This window comes from Ambystoma mexicanum, chromosome 14 (assembly GCF_040938575.1).
Source record: "Ambystoma mexicanum isolate Mex_15411 chromosome 14, UKY_AmexF1_1, whole genome shotgun sequence".
Classification (NCBI taxonomy): Eukaryota; Metazoa; Chordata; class Amphibia; order Caudata; family Ambystomatidae; genus Ambystoma; species Ambystoma mexicanum.
Genome location: NC_090940.1, coordinates 99,954,112 through 99,979,836, shown reverse-complemented (window position 1 = coordinate 99,979,836; position 25,725 = coordinate 99,954,112). Strand labels below are relative to the sequence as shown.

General features: G+C 43.5%; 1 protein-coding gene across 4 annotated transcripts in view; it reads right to left on the bottom strand.

Moving 5' to 3' along the window:
- Window positions 1-25,725, bottom strand: part of SIPA1L1 (signal induced proliferation associated 1 like 1) — a 1,823,374-nt gene that overhangs the window by 424,120 nt on the left and 1,373,529 nt on the right. For all 4 annotated transcript variants that reach the window (XM_069638601.1, XM_069638604.1, XM_069638602.1 and 1 more), the window contains one exon: window positions 2,973-3,415. In XM_069638601.1, the coding sequence (XP_069494702.1) occupies window positions 2,973-3,415 (443 nt within the window). The remainder of the gene's footprint in view (window positions 1-2,972; window positions 3,416-25,725) is intronic.

Below are 25,725 nucleotides of genomic sequence, written 5' to 3'. Positions count from 1 at the left end.
CAAAGATGTTATACTCGTCCCATGCGGGTGTATCACAAAGCCATGTCTCCTGGAACACTAGTATGTCAAACTGGAGTAGGTCCTCGTTTCCATTATTAATAAAATGTCTGTGACCTCTTGTGTTCCAGGAGAGAAGGCTAACTGATTCCAACTTCTGGGATGGTTATAATCTCGCATTACAGTTGTCTGGGGCCCATGCGTTTTGCGTTTGCCCTGCCACCGATGTCATAGAGATTGCATTATCACCATACGTTAGGATTTTAGGAAGATCGATATTTAATTGCTTCAGATCATAGGAGATCAAATCTTGTGTTAATAAGAAGCCCAAGTTATAAAATGCCGTTCTCGCTAGCCACAAGGTGTTTAGTACCACCCTTGATTGTACGAATAAACGTGCTTTTGTTAGATCTCTATCATTGACGAATTCTACCAAGCTGATATCAGCTGATGTTATGTCTTCGAGTGCAGTCATTTCCGCACAGATATTCAGGAAGCTAGCTCGATTGAGATCATATGTGGTAAATTGATAGCCACGACATTTTATAAATAGGCGATGATGATTTTTATATTGAGCACTATCACGATGCCTGGACATCCCTGAGGTAGGCTCACTCTGTTGGATCTTGAGGGCCTACTAGTGGCTGAGGGACCCATAGTCCCCAGATCCGCAGGCTCATGTGGTACTATAGTTTGCAATCTTTTAGGACCTTTTAGCAAGAGCTCAATATTGGGCATTTCCCTTTGGACATCCTGATTAAATTGATCAGATTTATTGCGTATACCCTGATTGGCTGACCTAATAGTTTGCGTGAGAGCTTCATTTTCTCTGGTATATCTTTCGAATGAAGCACAAATTTTCTCACGCAAATCTAGCAACATACCATCCGTGTTAGTTACATGTATTTTTTTCGGTTGTAAATGGGTACCATTCATTTTGTTAGCCTCATTCTCGGTAGTAGGAGCAATATAGCACTGTACAAGAGCCTCATTTACCTTATACTGTTTGTCAAAGGAGGCTCGTAGTTCAGCTCGTAAATCTTGTTGAATATCAACAGTGGAACTTCCAGCATTTCCAACCACAGCTGGAAGTTTAGCTTAGTCGACTACTGAATTTATGGCCAGCACTTTATTAACATCTACTAAGCTTTGAGGGCCCCCTGTGGCTATGGATTGTAGAGGAATAGCCACGCTTGGGACCTGTTCACTATGTTCTAGCAGATTTTGAGATGAAGGTGTCACAATGGCAAGCAAGTCGTCAAGTGGTTTGTATTTTAAAGCTTCTTTTCTCCTAAGCTGATTTTCAATGGTTAAGTTCAGTTTCTGTTTTTTCTTGGCCGAGATCACTAATTTTGCAGCTTTTTTGACTTTTAACTTTCTGTTGCCCGATATTTGTCGATTTAATGGTTCATTGTCCTGTACAATACCTCCCATAGAAGCTGCGGACTGAGCTTTCGGATTAGAGAACATCGGGGCAAATGTTACACCCTGTACCTTCGGGACTACCCCGATCATAACAGATACTGATTGAATAAAGTACCTTGTCCTTTCGTAATGGCCTCGAACGGATTAGCAGGAATTGAACACCTGATTCTTGAATGACAATTGGTGCCGCATTTAGGTTAGTTACAGAATTTAGCGGCAAGTCTACCATTGCATCTAATTCTTGACTTGCACTTGTTTGCATGGATTGACTAGTCATCTTACGTGCACTGGGACGAGATAACAGACTGTGTGCCTGCTGTTCTTTTTTGAGGAGCATATGTAACATATGGATTTCTCTGTTCTGACATATCCTTTTTTCATCCAATGATTCGTACAGCTTTGCTAAGAACAATAGTGCCGTGTTCATGGCACTCAATGTATTATTTAAGGCCGGAGCCCCAGGAAAAGAGAATCTATTTTCTTTATATGGCATCTGACTGTCACGAATAAAGTAAGGATGATTAGTATCAGGTTGAGTAAATCTGGTGCGTCTAGGTGTTGGAGCTACAAACGACGTATTTGAAATGGTTGATGTTGATTTTTCAAATAGTACAGGTGATTTATATATAGAGAATTGTCCATGGGAGTTGAGGTGGCAGCAGGTGACATCATGAAGCTAGGTAAGAGATTCATAATGCTAAAACAATTCCTAGTATGTAATTGATGGATTAACTAGTTTGATTGGCGGGGGCAGTTAGTACTGTATTTTGCGACATCATTCTTATTTGTTTTTAGGTGAATCAATTTAATGATTTTTCAACAAACATGTTTTGATGAGTAATAACATGGCCATCTGAAGAATATAGCTATAATATTCCTGTGGTGTCTTTTCATACCATTAGTAACCATCATTCAAGGCGAGAAATAAAACTAATCCTGCAAAAGTTGCACAAATAAATGAGCACCGATTTAACAAATCAAGCAACATATTTGCCAAAGTCTTCAAAGGGCAAAGGCAACAATCCTGATCTTCTCCTTTTTTAACAATGTCCAAAGTGATGTCACATTTCTTACTATGGTAGCTCAATCTTAACCACTTCAACTGGACAAAATAGCAGCAAAGACCATCAATAAAAAATGAAACGTCACAACACGTTTTAGAACACAAAAAGTAGTAGTATTGCAGGGCCCCCGAAAACCCTCTTAAGTATTAATGATCTTTACATTCAGTTCGATTTTGCATCTTATCAAATGGGTGAAAATTCATTCAGAATATGCAACAAACCATCTATAAGAAAGCCATTTCATCCACTTTGAACATTTTATGTCTTTTTAACTTGTATTACTGTGAGAGGGAAGGAGTGAAGGTGAAACCATAAAGCCGAAATGTGTCTGGATTAGTAGGCAACACATAAAGTAGATGAAAGCCATATGCTAGAGAAGGGGGGGGGAAGGCTTGTATCGAACCACCACCACCTCTACTAGCACACCGAGCAACAGCACAGGGAAAGTTTCAATCAAGAGGAAAGGAAACATTTGAGAGGGATTACCTTGTGTGAGAGGAGTTGTCATTCAGACTATAGGTACTGTTCTCTCGTGTTAAAGGGTTAGAGCCAGGATGAACCTTGTGCATCTCCATACTTAATTGAGAATCACTCTTCCTCTCTAGAGAATGAGTCTCTTTCTCTGGGGTCTTATTGTCGCTCATGCAGACCTCACTGGCGCTGTGCCAGAGTGGTGATATTTTCTCTTTTGGTGGTCCAGTCCTTGGGGATGTTGTACAGGCCCCTGCAGCTGCAGTACTTGTTTGGCTGGCACCATAGGATGTCGTATCAATGCCACTGTCTGCTGAGGTTCCTTGAAGGAAGCTGTAACTGTTTAGCTCAGACTCTACACGGTCACCGCTATCATACCACTTCTCATCACTATGGGCACTTGAGGCATTGCTGGACAGGGTATTGCTGCTGGAGTGGCTGGAGTAGTGGCTGTCAGTCTGGAAAAAAAGGAAAGCTAATGAATGCACAGGGACAAAGTTTTTTTTTTTTAAAAAGATCAGATTTCAAATCTTACTAGTTCAACATTATTAAAAGTACATTTGACATCGTCTTTTTACTGAATTTCATTCGAAGATGGAGACTACTGCACATTTCTATACTATTTATGATATAGCTGTCCCCATTACTTTTAGTTTAAGAAAAATGTAAAATACTAGTGATTCTGGTTGTCCGTGGTATAGGGCAAGGTATATGGTATTCTCCTCCTATTATGTCATTAGTGCTTTCACAGTTGCCTTCAAGGCCGATTGGTGGCACGGATAGTATAGAAAATGCAACAATCTCTTCCACAATAATCAAGCCCAATGATCTTCAAACCATTTCTAAGTTTGGGTTAGACCAAGGTGGCTTTGATAAAAACAGGAAGAGAATTCCACAAGGTGAGCATTCAATATAAATGATGCATAGCCAAACTCTGACACTGCTGGTAGGTAAAACATGAATGAAAGGCCAGAGCTGTGTCGAGTAGGAGAAAGTAAAATCGCATTTAAAGCTGTGTCCTTTGTTAGCGATATTTATCAGTTGTATGATAAATCTCCTCTACTAGCGAGACAAGCAGCACTTTTTGCTGGACTTCTAGACCTTTTTCTTGTTCTCCTGGATGAAGGGAGCCTTTTCCCCCCACACTCATTCTTTCTGCTCCATCAATGGGAACTTTGTTCTTTAGGTTTTACTTGATTTTATGGAGTCTGCTTGCCTCCATATCTCTTAAAGGCATCTTCGTTACACTTTCAGCACACAGCACCCTCTGTGCAGTGTTGCTGGGGACCCTTTGGATTCTCCTTTTATATTCCTTCATTTTCCTTAAGAACTACTGTTATTAAGGAAAGAGGGATACTTTGCATCCTTCCTGAAACATTTACTTATGAGAGATAGCATACACCACCTTATGTGGAGTGCTAAGGGATACCCATTATCCCTCTTCTCTCTGCTCCTGACACATTTTGGTCACAGTGACAACCCTAAAGTTAACACCGGTGGCAGTGGACGTGTTCTACCAACTTCGGTGCTATTTTCTACTGCAGACATTCACAGCCTCGGTTATGCACCAAAGGGTCACCTATGTTCTAACATGGTGGCTCCTTTCTGTTTTCGGCATTTCTTGTGTGATTGCCCTTAGTTAGCCCTTTTACTACCATTCTGGGAGGGGAGGTCTGAATGCGAGTTTTGCCTAGACTGTCTGTGAAGGCAGAGAGCAGGGAGGGGCCCGAAACTCCCCTGTCCTTTGTCTGCCAGACTGCCTGAATGGAACCAGCTGCCACTGAGTTTGCAGAGGAATGAATGGGAGAATTCGAATAAAAGGCGAGGTTCCTGAGGCAGAAGGCTAGTTACAACTGGAACAGGAGATCCAAAGCTGAAAACGACCAGAGATGCTGGCAGACCCTTACAGTGACCGTGAAGCGACCACTGCTGTCCTGGCCCCGTTTCTTATCGACAGAAGAGCTCCGAAGAAGACAACGACTTGCCTTTGGCTAGAGAAACCAACCAGCCCGGAAACGAACTGCAGATCGAGCCATCCCCCGAGGTGCTGTGACCTTCCAGGGCTGCAAACTGCGAATACCAGGGAACCTCTGACCGATTTGCAGTGCAACTTCTTTGTGTGAACTTCTCCCAGAACTTTGGTAAGCTCCAGTTGGACCGCCACAGGCACAATCCCACTCAAAGTCCCCTCAGCAGAGTGCAGGTTTGCAGAATCTAGGAAGATCGACTGAGCAGTAATTTTTCATTATTGGAGCTGATAAAAAGGTGGCAAAACCGCAGACCGACGTGGGAGACCAAAGAAATCCTTGCTGAGGGTCCTTTCTCGCGACTGCTGCTGTAACATCCCATTCAGAGTCCTTCCTTTTGTCACCAGAACAAGGAATCGGGAGACTGGGTCTGTTTCTGCTGGACAAGAAATAATCCAGTTGCATTTTCCTCAACCACCCTAAGGTACTGTAGGGCTCAAGGTAGAACTTACCTCAAGCTCCAGTTTGACTGGAATGCAATACGATGTGTTAGGGTGTCCACACATACCTCTTCACAGCTTGTGCGCTTCTACGGAGTCCTTTGCAGGGTCCTTAATAATTGAGTTATTCTACTAAAGCATTTTATTTAAGTAATGAAAACGTTGCCTTTTCTGCTGCTGCATAAGACTTGCTCCCATCCTACACACTGAATTTGATGAACTCTTGACTAGCTAGGCATTGGACTGCTAAAGCACTAGGAGCCTTGTAAAGTTTTGCTAAGAAGTAAATCACTGCTATTGGTGTTAACTAACACTCCTCCTTCCTACAGACTGTCTGTGTGACTTTATAAATAAATGAAACTGCCATTTCTCTAACAAATGCGGGTGCGCACCACTACGTTTTCAACATTAGAGTTTTAAGTGCGAGCAAGTACTATTGAAGCAGTCACCTATGAATAGTATTGTGGATAATTCCTGTGTGTATTGGTTAGTCTAAAATAGTATTTGACTACCTTGTCTTGTGTACATAAAATACACCTACATTTTATGATACCTTCCAGTGTGCAAGAGTATCTTTGGGCTAATGTATTGACTGGGTTCATTTTACTTACCTGTAGCTCACATCCTCCTCATAAGATAAGTCTGGCTGCTCTGCCATTCTACCAATCCTTTGGGTAGTACAGACGTATACTACGAGTTGGGGACCTGTATACCAAGGGATAGTTTTAGTCTTACCTCCAGGTGGACTTTAGGAAATCTCCCCTAAAACCTTTCAAGCTGGAGCAAAGCTCCAGACCCAGTGTGCACTTACTTTCAATATACAATCTTTGACGGATTTGACACAAAAATGTCCCTCTAAACAAACTGTAAAGTTTTGGTGAAAGTGAAATGTCACAGGTTGCATTTTAGGCTTGGCGATTGTCGAACAATTTTTTTAAAGGAGCAGAGTCCATTAGTGAAACAATTTCATGCTGGAAGGCAACATTCGTAAACTGGCCCTGTGGATGCATTGGAATGGGGGTAATATTTCCTGATTGTCTGGCAGTGAAATGTGATTTATTTCAGTAGACACCATAAATTATAATTCACACGTACACAATTAACCCACAACAATCATGCTTGATTAAATAAAAGCACCATATTCAAGTGCAACAGAGTTAAAAACAATCCTCCCGGCATCTAAAACATTTTGTCTACGAATTCATCTTCTACTAATTATTATTATTATTATTATTAGTACTATAGATCAAAATGACCAGTTCTGTTTAACAATTCTATGCAGTCACCATGCCCTCTTAAACATTTTGAAATTTCCCACATGGATGATTCACAGAGTTAAAAAGCACAAGGCAAGAGCCTTATATTCTTCAATCTAAACACAGGGAGAATATATGTTTTTCTTTAGGGCTAGATACAAGGCACACAAAAACAATAGATGGCGGATTGTCTTCACAAATCACTCCGCGATGTTTACGTCTGTCACATTGACCATTTATTCCATTTAAAAAAAAAAATGCTACTAGACAAAGTTCCTAAGCAGAACTTTATCTTAAGTAATCTGGCTTCACCGTCCTCTCTAGTCATTAAATACAATTCCTGGACTAGAATGACCTCCCTCTCAAAGTATCCAAAAGGCATGTTTGGGGTGCAGAGGCCAGGTTATGAGAATAAAACCAGTCTTCATAGGGAAACCAGACTTCAAAGGGTTTCAGAATAAGCGAACTTAAGGAAAAAATCATCTCTACTGAGAGCCAGAATGCAGTCCTAAAGGTTGTCTAGGTATTGTACATCATTTGCCAATTGACGTATATACCTAAACCACTACCAGTTTCAGGCAGCAGATCGCTACAAGCCACCCTAAAATGGGCTAAGCAGTCTCTGGTCGAAAATCTATGCCAGATGAGCAAAGGACTTTGGTAATAGTAAAAGGTGCTATATGAATGACAATTAGCTGATTGTGCAAGAGAATGCTCTTTGGTGTGTCTCTGCAGTGGCGAGAAAACCTTAAACTGCCCATCACCTCTTATTTTCACACAACAGTCTTTGGTCTTCCCTTGGGGCACTAGATCTTCTTGGTAATATGAATAGGGCTGGGGCTTGTTCTATGACCTCCCACGAATGACCAACTTGTTATTACAGTTAAACCTCTGAAAGGCTGAACAGAAGACAAGCGGTTTTGTTCTTCGTGAAGCCAGTTTGCCACAGATTCAAATGAACCATAGTTGGCAAATACAACTCTGCCATTATGCTTCAAAAAGAAATTCCCCCAATAGCTATCTAAGGGGAGCCAGTTTCCTACATCATGATTGCCTTGTAGCATGAATGCACTGTGTGAGTATTGTGCAAGTCCAATCTCCTGTCAAAACAAAAAAGAAAGTTGCTGTCAGACCCTTTTCCATTTCTATGGTGAGCAGGAGGAGTGCCTGGACTGGAGTGCAAAACTGTGGACCACCAAGTAAGTGGGGGAAGGAGATGGGCAATGGGTATGTTTTTGGGGTTTGAATGGGAGGGTGGCGAGGCAACAGGGATAGGCTCACTGTTGCCTCCCCACAAACATGATGGCACCACCTGGGAAAGGGCCTCTGGTGGCTGGAAACAGCACGAGATACACAGTATGTTCTCGCCCGCTATTGCAGCCACCTGATTGAGTGCCCTTCCCCAGGTGCAAATAGCAATTCCTTGTGTAATCTAAAGTGCTTCATGTACAGTAGGTATCAGGGACGCACCAACCTGCATAACCGTATTCTGTGAATAATCTCAGTATTAAGGATTAGCAACAGCAAATACTTAGTGACTACATCCACATTTTCAGGGAGTGGACCTTTAATTTTGCATTCTGGGACTAGTAGTTCTGTATTCATAACAGCCAAAAAATGAGTACTGTTGCTTGACAAGCCTCTTCAGAAAAGAATGCAGCTTTTTGGCATGTTCATTGCTTTCATTAACATTTAAATTGTAGCTAATTGTTGGGAGAAATCTGGCACCTTTCACTCCTGGTGTGCAGATGTTTAAGTAATCTAGGGAAACTGACTGTAGGAGAGCTTCTACGGCTTTCACTCACACATTTACTCAGTTCGATTCTTACTAGGCGATCAATGCTTATAGAGGGAACTGTTAAAGTCGGACTGTATTACCTCCCCTATGTCTAAACGGACGAGCCCTTCACTACCATGCTGTCATGAATTTGATGTAAGGACAGCAGTGTTCTAGATATCTAAATGCTGTACCATTTTTATGCCTAAGCACACATAGCTAGCCCCAACACCCACTCATACATGTGGTTGGGGTGTGATTAGAACATACACTTGTATTAATGCCACAGATTTTATTATCTCTAGTTTTGCTAGCACCTAGCTTTTCATTTCATCGACTAAAGTTGATGATCTCTGTTAAAACAGAAGAACAAGTTACTTACCAACTAGTAACATTCTTTCCACTGGATGTTCCTTCAACGTATTCCTAATCTTTGATAATCACGTCCAGCTTTGGAAAAAAGTTCTCAGCAGAGGGTGCTGTGCGTCGAGTCGATGGCATCTAGTCGATGTCCCTCGAAGGCCTCTGTCGAGGGTAACGTCATTGGGTGTATAAGTAGCACGTGTGGCGCCCGCTGGCCTCAGTTCTGTTTTTCCCTCCTGTTCAAGTTGACTGTTAGCCTAGGCAAGCAGTAGTCGGCCTTGCGAGAATGAAAGCTGTAACAGCATAGGAAATTCTACAGAGGGGTAGGATGGGAGGGTGATTAGGAATACGATGGAGGAACAGTCGAAAGAACGTTACCAGTTGGTAAGTAACTTGTTCTTCAAATGGATTGTGTCCCCCAACTTATTACTAATCTTTGATAGACTCCCAAAGCAGTATGTAGAATTGGAGGAGGGAGGAGAATTTAGAATTATCTGCTTTTTATAAGGCCGAATAAAGTACCGCCTTACCAAAGGTAACATCCTAAGAGTGGGAAGCATCCAGACAATGTTTTGTGAACATATGCAACGTTTACCATGTTGCAGCATCACAAATGGATCAAATAGGTACTCCCCTTTGAAGGGCTGCAGAAGAGGCTATACCTCTGGTGGAATGAGCTCTCCACTCTCTGGCGGGTCCTTGCCTGCCAATTTGTAACATTCTGAGATACCAAGTATAATCCACCTTAATAAATTGTTTTGAAACAGCTTGTCCTAATTTTCTTCCGGTGTAGCCAATAAAGAGTTGGCCATCCACTCTTAGTTTGAAGAATATAGAAGCTTAAAGCTCTTCTAGGGTCCAATCTATGGAGCCTCTTCCTCTTTACTAGCATGTGGCGGGGGTAAAACACTGAACAATCTTTTGATTTAGATGAAAATCAGATTCAGCCTCAGGTAGGAAGGAGGGTTTTACCCTCAACACAACCCTGTCCTTGTGGAATACGGTATAGGGTGGCCTGGAGGAGACTGCCTGCAGCTCGTTCACTCTACGTGCAGATGTCAAAGCAAACAACAATCTGGTTTTGAAGGTCAATAACCTCAATGGGCATGTGTACAAGGGTTCAAATGGGGCACACAATTATACATTTTAGAACCAAATTAAGATGCCAAACTGGAACCTGAAAAGTAGAATGCGGGAACACGTTTGTGAGCCCTTTCAGAAATTGAATCACCAAAGGAATTTTGAAGTAAAAGCGTTCTTCCGAAGAACGCTTGAATATGGAAAGCAGCGCCAGGTAATCTTTAATGGTTCCAATATTAAGACCTTTCTGTGCTAATGAAAGGAGAAAAGAAAGCACATCCGGAGTGGAAGATGGAAAAGGATCAACATTCTTTTCCCTGCACCGGTCACAAAATTTGTTCCAGCAGCAACAGTACAGAGATTTTGTTGCTGGCCTTCTTGCCAAAAGCAACACCTCCATCACATTATCTGGGAGGTCCCAATCCTTGGATCTCAACCTTTCAGAAACCACGCATGAAGGTTGAGCGTGTTGACCTCTGGATGGAGAATCTGTCCCTACCCGTGAGAGAAGATTCTCTTTGTGGAAGACGTATCGGAGGACAGATGGACATATCCAGAAGGTCCGGATACCACATTCTCCTGGCCTAATCCGGGGAAATTAGGATCATGCAGCTTCAAAACCGTTTCAACCTCCTGATTACTTAAGGAATGACTGGTTCGGTGGGAACGCGTATAGAAGTGGAAAATCCCAATCCACCACAAACGAGTCTCCTAGAGCTCCTCTTGGAGGAAATTCCCTTGAGCAATAACTTTCGCACTTTCGGTTGCTTCCGGTCGCAACCGGTTCACCTGAGGGGTTCCCCAAAGGGTGAAGATCTCTTGAAGGACTTCCTGAGCTAGCTCCCACTCGTCTGCCTGCTCAGAGCATCCGCCGCTGTGTTCTCCCCGGCAAGGTGAACTGCGATGGGGAGATTCCTTCTCGAATTGCTCAGTACCAGAGCTGCATTCCGCCTCTGCACAGTGGTAGTGACCCTACACCTCCTCTCATGTTGAGGTAATGCATGACCACTGTGTTGTCCGTCATTATCAGGAAATTCTTTCCCCTGACAGAGGACAGAAAGGCCTACAGCACTAGTCTGATTGCTCTCAGCTCCAAAAGGTTGATTTATAGTTTGGACTCCGATGGAGAACAACGACAGCTGATTGTCAAACCCTTGGCATGGACTCCCCACCCCGTGAGTGAGGCGTCCGTCACTACTGTAACCTCCGGCCATGGCTGCCAAAAAAGTTCTCGCTTCAGAATATTGTCCTCGCAGGCCCACCACAGAAGATCCTGTGAGATCCTGGTTGGAAATTGAAGTCGGTCCGAAATCTTTCCTGAGAATTGGCACCATTGTGTTCTTAGAGCCCAGTGAAGGGATCTCATTCTTAGGTGGGCTTCTGGCAACAGAAAAATGCAGGATACCATGAGGCCAAGCAACCTCAAGAAATCGAAGACCAGAAGCTTCTGGGAAGTTTGACATATGGTAACTATATGAAGAATGTCTTGAGCCATCGCCTTGGGTGGCAAGCTCTGTCGCAAGGATGGGTCTATTACAGCTCTGATGTACTGGAGCTGCTGTAAAGGTGTCATCTGTGACTTCTTGAAATTGAGGGAGAAGCCCAGTCTGAGGGAAGTGGCAGGTGACAGATGATCCAGAGCTTGTTCGGGAGAACGTGCCCTGATCGGCCAATCGTCCAGGTAGGGGTAGACATGAATCCCCCCTCTCCTGGGATGCGCTACCACCACCACCATCAGTTTGGTGAAGACCGTCAGGGCGGAGGTCAACCCGAATGGCAGGACTCGAAACAGAATGCGAGCTGCCAACAGTGAACCTCAGATATTTTCTGTGGTTGAGATGGATTGGCACATGAAAATAAGCATCCTGAAGGTCCAACGACACCAACGAATCCTGTAACAGGAGGTCCTGAATGATCTGAGAAAGTGCGACCATCTTGAATTTGTCCTTCCTGAGGAGCTTGTTCAAGTATCTCAAGTCCAAGATGGGTCTCCATCCTATGTCCTTTTTGGGGATCAAAGAATATAGGTAAATACCAACCCTTGTTCCTCTCCGCTACAGGTACTGGTTCTATAGCACCTTTCTCTAGCGGGGTTATTATTTCCTGCACAAGGAGGGGATCTGGAATACTCAGAGTGTTTCCTCAGTGGATTGTTGTGAGGCTGCATTATAAATGGAAGGCAGTAACCTTGGCCTATTGTCTCCAGAGCCCAAGCATCTGAAGTAATGGCTCGCCATTCTTCGAGATGCTGAGACAGTCTGCCCCCCACTGGTGATATGTGACACAAGCTCTCAAAGTGGTTTTGGAGCGGTTGCTGCAGCTGCTGATGGCAAGAAGCTGTGGCTGGAGCTGGCTTTGCATGTTTTCTTCATCCAACACGAGGATTTTTCTTTGGCCTGTGACTGGCCATTCCGCTGGCCTTTTCAAATGAGGAGTAATAACAGGATAGCCCCCTCCATGCTGGCCCTTACGAACGAAAAGGCTGAGGTTGCCTAGCAGCGGCAAGATTTGGCAGCCGCCTTTGAGGTCTGTAACCTCAAGGCTCAGGTCAGCCTTGTTGCCAAGAAGGTGAGACCCGTCAAATGGCATGTTTAGAAGACAAGCCTGTACGTCTGGTGCAGATCCAGACTTCCGGCACCACGCAAATCTGCACATTACCATGCTCGTAGCCATGGACCTGCTGATGCTATCAACAATGTTCAATCTAGATTGAAGGGATTCACGCATGGCTTCTTTGCCATCCTTAACGATAGCTAGGAAACCTTCACTTCTGGAATGTGCTCCGCCGCCATGGATATGCACTCCCACAGTGTATGAAATCTTGGCTAATGCACATGTGGAGTTGGCTGACTTCAGGGCCATATCCCCACATGGAAATACCTTCCATGCCCTTCCATCCACATACTTGTCCTCCCTATCTGGAGGGATGGCAGGGTATGTTGCCTTATTTGATGTAGCCGTGGCTGCCTGGGCCAACAGACTCTCAGGATTGGGGTACTTGGACAGACAGCCAAGGTCGCTACATGAAGGGCGGTATTTTCTTGCGAGGGATGGTGTCTGGGGACTCCCCATTTCTGGCCACCCTATTTTGTAAAGCCCCATGAAAAGGTAAGATTGGGTTTGTAGATGGGCCTTAGTCCAGAATATCTGTAAGGCCATCTTGGACAAATTGAACTGGAGGTCTAGCCCAGCCTAGATATTCCACCACATTGGACATCAGGTGACAATATGAAGAGTCAGCATGCTCTCCTGGCTCCCGCCTACCAAACTCCATTTCAGGAGATGTATCAACGCCACTGGCATTATGCAGAATGTCAACAAGGTCTCTCATCCTGCTTTCTTTCGAAATAAGACATTCCAGTACATTTGTAGTTTCAAACCCAAGGCCAAAAGGGGCATACACTTCACCAGATCTTTCTTCTTCAAAAATTGAAGAAAGGGATTTAAAAAACTGCTTCCTTGGCAAAGGGATACATGTTTTTCAGGAACACTCAAAGGCTTTGGTTTGGCACCTTTACAAGCTTTCACATGATCTGTAGGCAGAACTGAAACCACCAGAATTTTTGGCGTTGATGGTTTTGGTGTCTGTCGACAGTGGTGTTGATGGCATCGAGGATTCAACGGTTTCCTTCGAAGTTTTTGACTTCGAGGGGGTTGTGGAGGAACGCTTGTCAGGTCTCGGGTGACTTTTACTCACCGGAGACCTCGAGGGTTCTCTATGAACCTTCGTTCAACCACCCAGGATCAAGGGCGCGCAAGTGTCAGTACAGGACCGCTTTCTGCCGGCTTCCGAAGAAGGCGCGGACGGAGGCTTATCCTTTTCAAATATTTCCAGCATTTTCAAGCGGAATGCCTCCCAATCTTTAGATGAAGGTTTGGTGGGGCACTTTAATTTTTAAGGGCTTTCGTCCGACGAGGATGCTTTGGCAAGGACGAGTGGGTCAAACCACTACGGGACCTCGATCGCTTTTTGTCACTCTTACAGCGAGGAGAACGTTCTCTGGAATCGACAGTCGAGGAACGATCAGTTTTGGTTTTACAGGAGAATTTCCCTACCTGTAACTTCCCCTTTCGTTCTCGCGGGGCTTTTCCCCGTCATAGCTTGACACTTTGCGCAGGAATCAGTGTCATGGCCTTTCCCCAAGCACTACAAGCAAGAACGATGCGGATCCATGATCGCCCTTTTCGAATCACACTCCTTACACTTCTTAAAGCCTGTGCGAAGAGTCGTCAGGGTAGAGGACTAAGACATTGTTTCATCGATTCATTTTTTGATTTTTCAGGAATTGCATAGCAAATAGTTTCTTGCAAGGCGTGCCAAGTCTACGAAGCAAACACATTTGAGGATACACCCGATGACGTCACCCTCGACTGAGGCCTGCGAGGGACATCGACTCAACTCCATCGACGCACAGTGCCCTCTGCCGAGAACATTTTTCCGAAGCAGCCAAAGCTGGAGGTGATTATCAAAGATGAGGAATACATTGGAGGACACAATCCATTCGAGTTTCTATTTTGGGGAATTTTACCACCACTTTTTAAGTGCTTTGAACTTTAAGCTTTTTTCCTATTTTTATTTCCGGATCACTTACCTTCTTTGGGTGGTTAGAGGGAAATCTTTTGTCGTCCTGCCATTGAAAGTCATTTTCACTCATTTTGAGTAAACTGTCCCCCAACAGGGGGTACACATCATTTTATTGCATTGGTAGCTCAAAGTACATTTTTGGTAGTCTTTGGGTTACCGATATTTTTTTTCAAATCCTACTCTGGTATTTTCTTTTAGGGGCTGCCATTGTTTTAGGGAACTACAATGTAGGCCTAAAACGGTGGTTCTGCACTGTTAGAGAGCATTGCAAAAGTCCACCTTAGGTAGGACTTTAGAAGACACATGGGACATAGGGCTCCAACTCGTAAAGGCCTGAACCATACAAGTTTTGCGAGTAGCAATGGCTGGGCAGCCAGGCTTACCTTAGAAGGGAGGAAGGGTTGTAGGAGGGAACAAAGAACTTTGAGTATACACATAGGACCAAGACACACTAAAAGTCATATACAAATAATGGTTTATTTTATATATATACCAAGGTAAATGGGATTCTCTAGAAAGGTTAAGTACAAGTCAAGTAAATCACTTTTGTAATACGTCTAGAATGGCAGTAAGCATTTCAAAGATATGTATAACACTTATAATTCAAAATATCTGTTTCAGGTTAGAATAAATTAAACAAGACCAACATAAAGCAGGTAAATGTTCCAGAGAAAGTCTTCAGTAGCAAGTAACACTTTCTGTTGGGGAAAGGGTTCAGGGACCTCGGGTAAAGCTCCCAGAAGGCACACAGACTTTAGGCCGGGGCGACTGTAGATCGGCGGACTCACAAACACACAAATCAGCACTCTAGCAACCCAGGAGCAGCAAAGCAACTTGAGGTCAGTTCTACCAAGAGATTCACAGTAACTTACAAGTAAAGATGAGGATGCAGCACGATGCCCCCACGATGCGGTATCAGCAACACAATCAACGGATTCTTGGCCAGGAAGACGAAAGGGGACACTGGAATGCATCTCACAGCAGCAGTCAATTTAGGAGGCTCAGGCAAGGGATTCTTTGTGGTTCTGTAATTTTTGCACCCTGGCCAAAGCAACAGTTAATAACAGATAACGCCCGGTCGATTCATCACGCTTTCGCGGTACAGCACTCTGGTGAGGGTACTTCCAGGAAGATTTTGCCTCTGGAAGTCAAGAAGGAGTCCAAAGTTTCCGGAGAATTTGATTTTCGCAAGGTGATGTACTGCACAATGGCCACAGGTCCCAGGGTATTAGTTTGCAGCTGGTGAAGGTCACAGCTCGTCGTGGGATAGTTCGAAACGAAGGTCATCTTGTGATTGATTGGACCCCCACAGTCTAAGGGACAGAGAAAGCATCTCCTCCTCCTCCTCCTCCTCGATTCTTCAGTTCCAGTGGTCAGCTTGTCTTCAGCCTCGGTGTCCATGCCTCTTATGCACGAACCCAGCCAATCAGCACCCATGCTGGCTTTCAGGACAGCCAGCCTCCCAGTTGGAATTGGTTCCAGGCAGGCACAGAGGAAGAACAGTGCAGTTTGAGCCCTCCCTCATTTCCTGTCCTCACCAACAACTAGCGCCTTGTTGGGCTTCACGCAGTTATCCTACCGAAGACAAATGTCAAACCAGGACCTCCCCCACCCTTCATGGCAGAAGGACCAAGAAAGGAGAAGCCATCTTGAATTGGGAAAAAAATAAATAAAACGAACAGTCACCTTTTTGGGTCAATGGTGACCCTTCTGTGCACTACTGCGGCTAGTTGTACAGCCTGGGAGTAAAAATTGCACAAAAATAGGTTGGATAAAACCACTGCCACCAGCCATTCAGATTAGCTTGTCACTAACCAAAAATTTACAGGAGCAGCGAGAAAGGGATACGGTGCAACTCCTCGACAGTCCACATAAGGTGGGGTGTGCTGATCTCACAATAGAAAAGATAATAAGGATACTAGATATCCCCATGCAAACATTTGTTTCCACAAGTAAAATAACAGAAAATAGAAAACGAAGCCCAAGGGTTCCCAGAATCACTGCAGAGAGAGTGCTGTAAAAGTCAAAGACAGATTCCACAAAACTTGAGAGGAAAGCATGACAAAGAAAAAAGGTATAAAAAGAAATACCAAAGGATCCCAAAGATAGTCTGAAAAGGGTTCCCACTCACTCTTGAGAACCGACAAAAGATCCAGTAGCCCAGCAAAAAGTCATGGGGGACTCATGTGAGAGGGATTTCACAAAAATTGAAATCTAACCAACAAGCACACTTGCAGACTCACTGTTTATTACTAGTTTAGACAAGCATCCGTCCATGGGCTGTTCACATTACATCCTGTGGGCGTGGGGTGAGTAGCACTTATAGGGGCCAAAGAGATTGGCCACCTGACCCCTTTTTGTCCCTTGCCCACTATAGCGGTAGGTGGGCCAACTTTGGCTAGCCCCTAAGGGGTCATTTCAAATTGACCAGATGTTACAACTGGCTGAATTCGGCCAGTACCATTTGGTCGTTTTGAAACTACCAATTTGGGTAATCACTACCAAACATGGGGAGCAGGGGGCGCGGGTGTGTCCCCCCTTCCCCATGTTTGGTAGTGATTGCCTTTGGGGATAGCGGGGGTGAAAAGCAGACCCTGCGGCGTCAGATCTGACCCACGTAGGAGGGACAGATCCGATGCTGCAGGGTAAAAACATGCATGGATGGCAAAAAGGTAAGTAGGGGGTCTGTGTGGTGGTGGGTTTTAATTAGGGCTGTTTTGGCAGCGGCAAAATTGGCTTCACGGCCGAACTGATCACAGTCCATTTGGCTACGAACAATTGTGCCACGGCGAAAACGTATCCATCCGCCCTCAAGGATGGTGGTACTGAAGGGGAAACCCTGTACGTAAACTATCTTGTTGCTGGATTTTTAGAAGGATTAATTAACCTGCTAGAGGATTTCCCAACCATCGTGCAATTTTAAGGCTGAATGCAGTTGGCCTGGACACATCTCCGGTTTGAGTTTTCTGCTGCTTGATCTCCCTCCTGGGCCTCGTGCATCCACTTGCGTGCTGGCTCAGACCTTGCATGCTGGGATTCCCACCTTAGTGCTACTCAAAGCCTTTGCCTGAAATGACATTGGGACACCTATAATCCACCGTATTTGCTCAGTGAGCCATCCTGGGTCACTCCCACCGTTATACCATTGCAGGGATCTTACATCTTCTGGGTTGCTAGCTCTTTTTGCCCACCACGATGACAGAATATAATTTGCCAGGCTCGGTCAGCATCCTATATTCTTCCCCACAGTTTCTGTTGCTTCAGGGGCTTTATCGTAGTAAGGCTTGGTTCTGTTCCGTCGGCCCATTGCTCAAGTGCCTGGGAACCAGATTCTGTAAACCACAGTGAGGAAAATACGTCCTGTACTGAACAGATTATTTTGTTTTCAATTAACAGACTTTCTGGAAGCAAACACCGCAGGTATGGCAGGCATGATGGATGTTGGGTAAAATGTTAACATTTTTGCTAAATCTACCTCACTTGTGAGAACCCAAGAACTTTTAGTTGGACTGGTAGATACTTTTTCCCAATACCTCAGTGACTGGGAACCTTTTTCCACACTTGCAGATCCTTTTAACCTTTTTATGGGTTTAATGCTTAAGACTCTCCATGGTGTCCTTTTAATTGTATCCTCTTTGACAACTTTTGGCATATACCCTTTTATTGTTACAGTGTTGCCCTGTGGGGCTCCCCTTTTACTTTCTCTGGCTAACCTAGTGATATAACTACAGTTCCCAAGGGTAGAAGTGCTATTTCTTTCCCTACGTTTTGGTAGGTGAAACCAGCACACCCCACCTTATGTGGAGTGCTGGGGACATACAATGTATCCCCTTTCTCACTAGCACTGTAACAATTCTGCTACAGGGACAAGCCTACCTTAAATGACTGGTGGCAGTGAACCTTTTTACAAATTCAGTGCACCTTTACCGTGGGCTGTTTTCACAGTTGCAATAAAGGCACCCATGGGTGCCCATTTTACCAAATGGGCCCGTCTTTTTTTGTTGTTGCCATTTTCGTGCTTTTTCCTTCTTGGTGTTTTCCATGCACGCCAGGGTGGGAAATGCTTTGTGATTTGTATCTTCTGCGTGAGACTTTGGTCAAGCACGAACAGGCCCCAGAGTCTCTGAAGGCATGAAGTGAAGGGGGGGGTGGGGGTGTCCAAAACTCGGCAGCCCTTTGTCTTCCAGCCTGCCTGCGAGCATCCAGTTCAAACTGGGAGGCTGGCTGTCCCGAAAGGACTGCCAACCCCAGAAGTTCGAATGTTGCACATCCCTTTGATTGGTTGGGTTCCTGCATAAAAGTCTGATCCTAGAAAGTCGAGAGGTATTTGACCACTGGACCTGAATCCGAAGAGGAAGATGAAGAAAAAACTGCAGCTGCATTGATTTCCAGTAAACCGAGAGCCTGCTCTGTAACCAGAGCCTGCTGTAGCCTTTCCTTCCAAGCGACCTGGGGACTCAGAAAACCAAGACCCCGACCCAGAGCGTGCTGAGATCCACTGGGCTCAAGACCACCTGCATTTTGAACCATCCCACGTCATGCTACAATCTTGCGGGGCTGCAACACCCCAATACCCTGGGACTTCGAGCAAGTGTGCGGGGCACAGTCTTCCGAATCGAACTAAAACTTTGGTGGCATCCTGCTGGACCTCCAGAGACGCGATTCCAGTCCTTGAAGTCCCCTCACCAGAGTGCTGTACCAGATTAACGAGGAAAATCCAATCAGCGATAGTCTTTCTGGCTCCTGAAAAGGGCGCCAAAAACACTCGGGTGCATCCAGCTGCGAAGAAACTCTTGCCTGGAGCCTTCTCTGTTAATCCCTGCTGCATTATCCCTTCCAAAGCCCTGTCTTCCGTCTTGATGACAAAGGAATCCATCAACCGGGTTTTTGGCTGCAGATCCTGAAGTCTTACTGCAGCAACTCTTCTGTGCTGAGGTACTGTGTTGGCTGTGGTATTTACTTACCTTAAGCCTGTGTGATTTCTGTGAAGCTTTTGGGGTGTTTTTTTGTGATTGGGAGTCCTCCCAACCCGTTCACCCAGGCCCACTGCCAGAATCCTCCTATGGTGTCTTCTCAGAAGTCTGTGGACCCTAACTAAGTGAACTACTAACTTGTTTCAACAGTCTTCCACAGGAACTCTTAGCTTTCCTGAAACTGAACCCTATCTCACCCTGCCTACAGCTAGCACGTAGACCACTAGGGTCCCTTTTCTGCCTATGAGAGAACTCACTCAATAGAATTGGGAAGGACTGGATAAGAAAAGGAATCTGCCTTGAAAAATATAACACATGTTTTAAAGTGTACCTTGTGAAGGAGTTCGTTGGTAAGAAACTCAGTTCAGAGTTACAAATGTTCTTACCGTGAATGTATGCTGTTCCATTCTGAAAAGTATCTAAGATTGTTTTACTCATCTGTGAATTGGCTGTGCCTCTTCCCAAAAGTAATGCTGTTGGCTTCACTTAACTATTTCTTCCAGAATATTAGTGTGTAAGTTCACCAGCTGGGTCTTGCTTCCCCCCTGACCTGCTGTATAGCCTGTCTAAACTAAATCTGCCTTAGGTTTTACCTACCTGAAATACCACCGAGTCATTCTTAAAAGTGTAACATTAGGTTTTGCTTTCCCTGGTCTGTTTTATCCAGATTCTAGAACAGTCTTAGGTTTATATCTACGTTTAAGTTGCTCATAGCTCCTTTAAAAGTTAAATGGGTTTTACTCATCTTGGTCTGCCTTGGGCCATCCTAAAATAAGTTCGAAAGTTATTGCTTACCTTAGTCTGTGTTCCACTGACCTGAAAAGCAACTGTAATAGTATATTACAACATTAGGTTTTACCTGCATAGAATAGCTGTGTGCCATTCTTCAAAGGTGTTCTGTAGGTGTAGCTGAACTTGGTCTGCCTGGTGCAATCCTAAATTAGTGCAAAGAGATCATGCATAACTTAGACTGTGTTCCACTGTGCTGAAAAGCAGCTAATTGTATTTTACAACAAACGGTCTTACTCGCCTGTCTGTTATCCTCAATGTGGTTATAGGTTTCTACTGTTCCTTGAATGAGCGTCCCACTATTCAGAAAGATATACTTGCAGGTTGGTTTACTAAGCGATTCCTTAACTGTGTGTCACTGCACAACTGACAGGGTCTACTACCCTTGACTTACTGTAAAGTAATCTAAAAGTAACGTATGGCTTCACTCCCCATGAATAGGTGTGTCCTATACTAAATGTGTATGGTAAGGTCTGATGTCCCTAGAATTACTGTTAGTTATTCTGAAGAAGGTGTATGCGTTGGTCTGTGTACCTTCAAGCATTGTGTTGCGTGTTTGTGTGTTTATGAATTTAGGACAAAGTAGTTACCCAAAGACTTAACTTCGCCTTACTGTATTCATAACAATACTTCTGGTTGTAAGTGTTTCTGTTGAACCCTTGGTGTACTGCAGGTTCTTTGTAGCTAGCTTCCTACATCTCTCTCTCCCTCCTAAAATAAGCCTGGCTACTCTGTCTACGCTACCATATACTCAGGTGGTAGAGCCTTATACTAAGAGTGGAGTATTGTACTGTCTCAGTTGAATGGTTTTACTAAGCCCTTAGTTGGACTTCAGAAAAACTGTCCTAACCAATGTGATTATTCAACACACACCCTCAGGGGTCCCTCTGGTTCAAAGTGGATACTTTTCAGAAGAGATTCCACCACATTTTGCCACTGGATAACATGGGGGTCTTAATGCTGTGATGCAGCTTCTTTTGAGGTTCTAGTTCTCGAAAGAAAATCAAATTCTCCTTTGGCATCTCCTCTGGTCCTCCCTGGGGTGGTTTGCCATCAGATCCTCCCCTGCGGGATAGAACTGGGACTTTTCTGCATTTTCCCCATGCACATGGATGTCCAACTTACTTCTATTGAACCCAAGTATTCCTGGAAAGTGAATTTGGGTGGTACTTACCTTCCCTGGTCATTCTTTCCTTCAACCGGGTTCGGGTTCAGAGAGTTCTAAACAAATAACGCAAATTGTAGTGCCTAGTAGTGATTTTAATGTATCTGTTAATGCATGTCCTCCACTTCTTGAAATGTAAATACATATTTACACTGAATTTTAATGACGCTATATTCCATGAAATATTCTGTATTCATAAATGTTGCAAACCTGTATCGGGATTTTTCTGTGGTCTCTGGCTGTGTGCTAGAATTGTTTTGTACCCTCTATCTAGCCCGGTCTTTGACTGATGTGTGCATTTGTATTTTCCATATACTATGCCCTAGAGGGCATGTGAAAGATAGTGAATGCTGGTGAGGTCTGGTTCCTTTTTTTCTCCACCCCCCCTTGTCACTGTATATTTTTTCCCTAGCCTTAGCTAGTCTGCCTCATAGTTAGTATAGGCATGAGCAGTTCCCCAATTGACTTAAATAATATACTGTGCATTTTAATACTGTGTCTATTTCTTTCTGAATTATTTAATTGAAAAGATAGAGCTCTACACATAAAAACGTATATATTTTTTCAGTATAGATCAAGTGTGGTGTATTTTCTGTGTGGACTAATTTTACCTTTGCATCAGCCTGCAGCCCATCCGGAGAGTCAAGCCTGATCGCTCTGCCACTGTATCACCTTTAAGAGAGGTTTGCACTTCTTTTTGACTGGGTGCTTTTGGCCCATCATGGGTTAGTGGCTGTACAACCATCAAGCAGTACTGTACAGAAATTGCCCTAAAACTTGGAGCAAGAGTTTTCAGTTTCCAAACATTGTTAAGTAATCCATGAGAAGCTCAAGGCCACAGAAAGAGATATATTCTCTAGCCAATAAAAATGGGGACAATTGCCAAATACAAAGTATCAAAACCAAAGGCATCCTTAGAATGAACCATGGGTTGTCGATCACTGACAAAAATCAAGGTAGCTGGTACAACTAGACGGGATAGAATTGAATAAGTAAAACTATATCAAATGTATTTCACCCCACACTGAAAGATGTGTTATAGCCCCACTGCCTTTCTTCAGAAATGAGAAGGCGTACAAGCAGCAGTGTTTAAAGAAAGTGGTTTAAAGCCAGACGTTTTGACTCTTAGCAGTCACTAAAGACAAGCTGCTGAACTCATACAAGACATGTTACGAGCTGTAAGTGCCAGGATAGCTGCCAAAAAGTCAGGGACGTCATTTCAACAAAATGCCAGGGGTAGCGGAAGTGACATCACATGACTCTTGACATATGATGACATCGCAGGAAGTCATGTCATTTGACCCCACCCCGAAGTGACATCATGGGAAGCGATAGAACACAACCTTTCACCCCTAGTCTAGGCATTGTATAGAATTCTAGAAAGACTATTTGTTATTCCTATTCTTTCTTATTTCGGGTCACTGCTCAAAGTGGTACACTTGTGGAACTCCATTTTATTTTTTAAGAGGCCTCAACAAAAATGCCGACCATTCCAGAAACAAAGCCACATGGCACTGGCCACAGCCCAGGAGCTTCACGTTTTTTTAAAGTTTTTTCTTTTTAGGGGTAGCAAGGGAGACTGTAGAGGTCGCAAGGGCGACCCCCAAATGATGTCCTTGCAGTCCTATTCACATTACAACTGGCAACGGTCAAAACACACTGTTCGTTGGAGTTTCGTCTTAAAGCAAGCAAACAGAATAAAAGGAGCCGTAATCAGACATGATAGAGACCAACTGAGACCAGAGAGGCTGCAGAGACCAGGCGGCAGTAAGAAAGGTTGCACGACAGATGAGATGTGAGGGGCTATAGACAGAGGGACAAGACCCCAAACAGACTAAGATATGCAAGCAGAGACACTGAGGAAAACATGAATTTTACAATGCCGTTTATCAGAATGAATAAACACAAAGGTGTTTTTTTCATAATATGCAACTCTTTTCTACATAATGAGGTCTTTATACGTTTAATACTTTTACCTTAGCACTTGCAACGAAGTAGATTAACTGTGCTGTCTCTTAAGAGAACCAATTTAGCACCTAGAACATGCACATACAACATCCATGAGTATATTAGCAGAAGCAAATGAGGCTTTGCAAGTCCGAGAAATCAATAGATGCCCACCTATATTTTATTTTTTAAATAAAACAAAAAGATACAATGTGGTGTTTGTTGATTAAAATTCAAATGCCTGTTATGTACTGAATTCATACAGATATTTTAATTCTAAAAGTGTTACATTTCTCCATAGGAAGATGTGTGCTCCTCTAAAGATATCATACTTTACATCATTATTATTATACAGGAATGATTTCTTAAGTAAGAAAATAAATATTCCTTAAATTGACACCATTACCTAAGCTCTCTAGATTCTGCATGGTACAATCGTACAATGTACCGAATAGTGCTCTCGAGGTTGAACACACAACCTGCTGCCTCCCCACTCCCCATTAGGGCCCTGGAGTTAGATTACATTATTTGTAATTTGCATTCTCAGCAACTCCAAGTGGATCGTGTGGAGAATGATGCACTAGATGGGATGAATCTAAAAGATTACATAACATGGCATCAAAAAGGGTTTTTTTCTAGAAAAATGCTAATGATGCGAGAACCTCGAAATAATCACGCTTTCAAAATTGTTGATGTTACAGAAAACCACAGTCACTGTCGAGGGGGGCTTACAATGGAGGGATGGCCTAGAATACAAAATATTAGAAATAGGACTATTCAAACTGAACACTCCCAACACAGAGATGTCAATCCCAGTAAGATATATACTAGATTTGTATAGGTGACTCCGCCTAGGAGACAGTCACCCACAAAATAACTTCACTGTAAGAAGTTAAACATTGAATGTACTAGTACTAGATGCAGAAGAATATATTCTGTCCAAACATTGGCATTTGCTGCAACTTGATTCTGATATTTTGCCCTTCATAGCGGACAAACCCAGGTCTATCTTCACGCGTAATCATACACTTAAACGGCAACTGTGCCTATCTTTTTTAGCCTCCCCAACAAATGATGTAGATTCCATCTCCTGGTTACTGCATAAGCCAAAAGGTTTTTTCAAATGTGGCTCATGCAATTTCTGTTAATTTATTATCCAGTCTGATACCTTCACATGCCACAATGGATTATCCATCCAAATTCGTGATTTTATCAAATGTAAAACAAAATTTGTGATATATGCGATCCTTTGTATTTGTGGCAGAGTCTATGTGGGTTCTACCATCAGGGAATTGCAAATTCGCATTCGGGAACATCTTGCCAGTTTGACTAAATTTGACTCCAAACTACCTCTCTCAACTCACTGGCAGGAATCCCATCAAATGGCAAGTGTTAGCGATATCAGGTTCATTGGTCTTATGCAAGTAAGATCTCACCCCAGAAGGGGGGGGGGGGGAACTGTCTTATTGTTACGACAACTGGAAGCACAAACTATATGTAAGTTACGTTGTACTTCTTTGGGACTAAATAGTGACACGGAACTACATGTCTTTTTGTAGATGGGCAAAGGTGATACCAACAATTTTACATACTATATTAGTTAAGTGACATTGCTTGGGTCTAGTGAATTGCTTGTGCACATGTGCTGCATCCCTGTGCCAAACAGTCTTTTTTATTGTCCTTTACTGTACCTTGCTCATTTGTGCATAATGGGCACAAATTGACACATGAGTTTTGGAATTTTCACCAACTCACTTATTTCAAAGCATTCATACTCAGTGTAATGGTCATCCCATTGGATATATGCTAATTCGGCAGATCGGAGATAGTACTCCGCAATTTGTAATATTTTCTCACCAAATGTCCGATTTCGTATTTTGGGTAACATTGGGGACATTGAATTGATGAGTTTATATTATAACCTGAATGGTATTGCTAAACATAAGTACGTTTTTTCCCAGGAATTAACGGTGAGGATAAATAGTTATTTGTTCATTTAATGCACCCTTAGTGATGGATCGAGCATATGATTAGTAATACAATGCTTTGTTTTGTGGTACCATAACGGGAGATTTAGTTTGCTCGTAATCCATTACTATGGTGCCTATGACTTCATGGTTGTACACGTGACCAATATGGGTCACGTGATTGTGAGGCACGTGACGCTGAGGTGCTTTTTTTCCATTCTTATTTGCATCACGGGATCGATCGCGTTTTGACTTGTTGGCGCAGAAACGGTACTAGCAGACGGTAGCTTATTTGAGGTAAGGCATTTTCTAACGTGCTTTCTATGTTTTGTAAGCGGAGATTAGGTTATTTATATTCCGCCGACTCGTGTAAATTTACACAGATTCTTTTATCAGGTT